Consider the following 5,193-nt stretch of genomic DNA (forward strand, 5'->3'; position numbering starts at 1 on the left):
CAGGAATTAATTTTGATTTGGAATTATGGACAAATAAAACTAATTTATTTAAAAAATTTGAATATATTGTTATCCGATTTTACAGTTTTTTATGCGTTTATATAATTGCTCTAGTAGCGTTTTAGCTAATAAACCATGCGGAAGAATGCGTACTAGTAAGGCATTCTTTGTATCCACTTTTGTAGCAGAAACCGACGACTCTTTTATTTAGAAAGGTATAAGAAAGTGATTTTTTTATTATTTTAACAAAAGAGGAGGCGCTCCATCATATGGGAAGACAGTACGTGGACGAATATTAGAAGAAACTTCTTCCAATATTTCCTCATTAGTATTAAACTGCAGCATTATTCGTATACAAAACAGACATTGAAATTTGTGTTCTTGCGTTGCATGGGGATTTTCCTCCGACCTTCGATGATTATTATTATAATTGTTAATTCCTGTTGTAGTTTGTTAGTGACCGTGATGTTAATTGGTAAAAGGTGCAGCAGAAACTAAAACACTATCTTTGTTGGGCACGCGCCAAAACAGTTTGAAATGTTTGATTTTCGACGTCGTCGATACTCTTCTACTGTACAAAGATTTAATACCATTTACAGAATGTATACATATTTTTTTATGATGAAATATTGTTTTGTTCGTTTTTAAGTTACAATTAATAAATGTATCTTTGGTATTTTGAGTCGTTGCGTGTTCATCTAAAATTCTCTAGAGTGTACTCGGTTTTCAGTTTGTTCTTTAGTTTCGCCTGAAACATTTTGCAGACATTCCCAAATGACTGAATTTCTGTATTGTTTGCAAAAAGTTTTTTGGTGTAGACCCGACATAAAATAATTGACAAAATGACTGGTTTTGAGATGATTTTTGAGTGACTGTTCCACACTCAAATCTAACAAGGTTTTGTGGTCACAAATTCTCACAAGATATTTTTGTTTTAAAATACGGTCAATTACAAACCGGGCAATTCTTTCACTTCTATATCGGCTGCATGTATTATGGTATAGTGGGCCACGATTTTTCATTAATACTTATCTGCATATTTTTTATTTTATTTTTGTTTCTCAGCTTAACGATGAAGCAGCTGGCTATTTTGGCCGTGACCGTCATTTCACTTATCGAGGCGTACCGGCTGCCCACAAATGTGATGCCTGAAAGTTATCGTCTCGAAATTGTCGCCCCATTTGGCGAAAAGAACAACTTCGATTTTGAAGGAAAAGTATGGATTGAGGTACGAACAATGTTAGCATTTTTAATGAACCAACCGAAATGGAAACGAATTTCGACAAACAGGTTGCTGACTTCTTAATCGAAGGCATTGAACCAACTGGTAGAACTTGCGGACCAAGAAGAATTTAAATAAAAAGCATTAACAGTGAAGGCACTAATATGGGTCAATGCATTGCCTTGTTTTTTGAGCCTTGTGGGCAAATGGCTGATCGGGTTTTTAAATAAGTAATCGGGTGCTGTGCTGAAATCATGTCAACTAACCTTCTATTCGGCTTAATTTAACAATATCTACTAATGAAAGATTGTAATTTTGCATATACTACCAGCACAGTTAATTTCTTAACAGAAAATTTCCTCATGATTAGGATTGACTTTGACAAAAATGTGTGTTTTAAAACCGGGTTTTCCATTGAGAAACCAGCGGGACCTAAAGAGTTGCTTATATTAGTATTGGTTTTTGCAATAGGTAATATAATGTAAAATAGTGAACTGTTAAATTCGTGATTCTTTCAACGACGCCCTTCAAAAATAAGCTAATCAATTCTAACGAAATGATCAACAAGGCTTAAATTAAATAAAAATATTTATTAGAAATAGGACGCCGCAAAAATTTGAATACTAACTTTCTACGTTGCTGAAGTTATTATGATGTTAAGATTATTTCTTCTATTTTCATTTTTCCCTGAACTCTTTTGGTTCCTTAACTTGATCAAGTTCTTCCGCCCTTCTGAAAATATCCTTTTTAATCACTTTGTGCCTCGATCATCCTCTATAACTCTGGTTACTTCCTTTGTGTTATATGCTCTTACATCTCTTCTTATCGCTTTGGATATTTGTCTATTTAATTCCCATTTCATTTATGTTTGACTCCATGTCTTGTTGGTATTGATCTGGACTTCTTAAGGAGCCATAATAAATATCTGGTTTTTATTGATATCAAAGCATATCCGATAATTGTGTTTGTTTCAATAGTTTCCGTAAATTTAAATGTGGTTTGTAGCAATCAGTTTAAACAGATGATGTCTATTACAGTTTCTTCACTTTTCTCCATTGGATGTACTTCGGATGATGCTCTTCAATTTTTATATTCCCTCTCTACATCTGAATGTACTTCGCAGGTCGAAAATTGCTGTGCATTTTTTCGTTTACGACATTGCACATATGTAGGATATGTTCATTTTGTTATTTTTTCGCTTAATTATGATTGCCTGATCTGCATTTGCTGTTGATAAGACGTCCCCCTTATTATTTTATTTGTTTTATATTTGACTCTACAATTTTTGTCCGTTCTAACAATTAAGCTGCTCAACGAAATAAAAGTTACACGAATAAATTTCGTCAAATTTTGGATAACTGGATAAATTCTAGTCGCTGAAAGCAATTTTGTCGATTTTTTTTGCAATTTGATTTTGTTTTTCTAAAAAAACAGTGGTTCAGATAAAGTTTCTACGGGGTGGCAAATAAAAGAATCAACGGCAAACAAAATTGATGAAAATTCCACATGCATTAAGATAGGCCTCATATTTCGAAAAAGTTTTGCAATTTTTCGAACATCTCGTTTATTTACAGTGGTGTTAAAAAATAAACTTTTTTGGTTTTGCAGTGATACATTTTTCTCTTGAACCAATTTTAAAAAACTAGGGTTCAAATTGCACCTGAAGTTTTTGTTGGACTTGACAAAAAATATAATATTCCGGGTTGCATGAATTAACTAAATAATTGAAAGTGAACTTCACTCTAGCTGAAAGTCTGCTTGAATCACAGAATTACCACGGAAATTGCAAGAAACAAATTTTCTGCTCACTCCAAAGACTACCGTGTTGTTTTCGGTTTTGGTCCCTATTGACTCTTTGATCTCGTAAAATTGCGGGAAGCAATCAAAGAGAAAAGGCCAAAATTAGCAAATGGCAAATTAATTCCACCCCGACAATGCGAGGCATCACACATCTTTAGCACACGTACGAAACTCTTTTTCTGGAGTTTCGTTGGGAAGTGGTTTCTCATCACCCGTTCAGCCCCAACATACAACATACATAGAAGTTTACATAACTTCTTAAATGGTAAATATTTCAGTAATAATGATGACCTCAAATTGCACTTGGTTGAGCTTTTTGCTGTTAGTGACCAGAAATTCTATGAGCCCGGGATGATGAAGTTACCGGAAAGTTGACAAATGGTCATCGAACAGAATGGATGATATTTGACTGATTAAAATTAATTTGGTGTATAGAAAAAATCGAGTTTTATCTTCCACTAAAGAGCCGAATTTACTTTCTTGCTAAATTAATCCAATAATTCGAAGCAACGTATTCATACTACTAAAAATACTTTTAAGTGCAAATATATTGGTAGGAATAGTTGAGTATGAAATTCAAGGAAGCGAGCAACACCCTCGCATACTTAATAAAACATTTCTGGTTTTTGGACAAACGTTTCTGGATCAATCTTAGAAATCATGTTAAAATGCGCTAATAATATAAAATAAAGAGCAAAGATATATGTTCATTATAGATATAATTTGAAGAACACCACGTTAAAATCGCGTTATTCGTCCAGTATCGAAATGAAACTCGTACCGTTCAACGGACTTCGATAATATTTAAATAAATCGAATAATTGTTATTTTGTAATCAAATATTCAATATGTGAAGTTGCATGCTAGACGACAGCGTCTATAGCAAACTAATCTATAAAATGAATCTAGTGGGTTATTCGGGTATTTAGGCCGTTGTAAAATGGAATTTATAAATTTTTTTCATTTACGACGACCTAAAAACCCCGAAAAAACCCAATAGTTTCAAGGAATGACCTCGAAAGTCTTTTACTCTATAAAATATTTAGCTACTGACAATATTATTTTTCTAGACATCATGCGTGACGCCCACCAACAACATAACTCTTCACTCGAAAGGACTGGAAATAGACAAAACCCATGTGAGGTTGAAGGACATTTCCAGCAAGGCTGGAAAAGAGATAAAAGATCTGAAAATCTCGTTCAACACGGAGCACGACTTTCTAATTATTGCTTTTGACCAAACTTTAACTGAAGATCATCGATATGAAATTTACATTCCTTTTAAAGGAAAGTTAGATGATAGCTTAGCAGGTATGCATCGAAATAATCCCCATACTACTGATCACTGAATCCTGTACTTGTTAAAGGATTTTATAGAAGCAGCTACACAGATGCTAAAACCAAAGAAAAGAAGTGGTTGGGTGTAACTCAGTTTGAGGCTATAAGTGCTAGAAGGGCGTTCCCGTGCTTTGACGAACCAGCTATGAAAGCAACCTTTGATATCAGCATTGCTAGGAAAGATGGATACAAAAGTATCAGCAATATGCCTCTCTTATCTACGGAACCCATGTAAGAATTCAACTAGAACTTCAAGCCAGTTTAGCTAAGGTTTCCATGTGTATTAGGGAGGATAAGCCGGGATGGTATTGGGATAACTTCGACATTTCAGTTCCTATGTCCACCTATCTGGTTGCTTATGTGGTATCCGATTTTCACTACAAGGAAGCTGAGCCCATTGATAACAACAACGTCACCTTCAGAATATGGTCAAGACAAGATGCTATCGACCAGGTAATTGCTGTTTTTACTATTTGCAACAGTTTAGTCATTCAAAAAGCATTGCAGGTTGATTTTGCCAAAGACGTCGGACCAAAAGCTCTAAGATTCTACGAGAAGTTCTTTAATATTGGCTACCCACTGCCGAAGCAAGACATGATAGCCATCCCTGATTTCAGCGCCGGGGCTATGGAGAATTGGGGGTTGATTACTTACCGTGAATCTTACCTATTGTACGATCCGAAAGTATCAGCCAAAGTTAGTCAACACAGCGTAGCGTCTGTTATTGCCCATGAACTCGCCCATCAATGGTTTGGTAAGTACTATACAGGCCAGTACTTTACCCGATGCCCCGTAAGCCCATCATCAAAGCACTGCGACTTTCTTTGTCTCAA

General features: G+C 35.0%; 1 protein-coding gene across 1 annotated transcript in view; it reads left to right on the plus strand.

Annotated features, from left to right (window-relative positions):
* The window catches only part of LOC109534647 (aminopeptidase N), a 32,936-nt gene that overhangs the window by 8,207 nt on the left and 19,536 nt on the right, over positions 1-5,193 (plus strand). The window contains exons 2-6 of the mRNA XM_019900386.2: positions 1,066-1,228; positions 4,093-4,333; positions 4,390-4,591; positions 4,648-4,813; positions 4,868-5,114. Of these exons, the coding sequence (XP_019755945.1) occupies positions 1,073-1,228; positions 4,093-4,333; positions 4,390-4,591; positions 4,648-4,813; positions 4,868-5,114 (1,012 nt within the window). The 5' untranslated portion in view covers positions 1,066-1,072. The remainder of the gene's footprint in view (positions 1-1,065; positions 1,229-4,092; positions 4,334-4,389; positions 4,592-4,647; positions 4,814-4,867; positions 5,115-5,193) is intronic.

This window comes from Dendroctonus ponderosae, unplaced genomic scaffold (genome assembly GCF_020466585.1).
Source record: "Dendroctonus ponderosae isolate FM_Combo_2020 unplaced genomic scaffold, Dpon_F_20191213v2 Dpon_F_20191213_7, whole genome shotgun sequence".
NCBI lineage: Eukaryota > Metazoa > Arthropoda > Insecta > Coleoptera > Curculionidae > Dendroctonus > Dendroctonus ponderosae.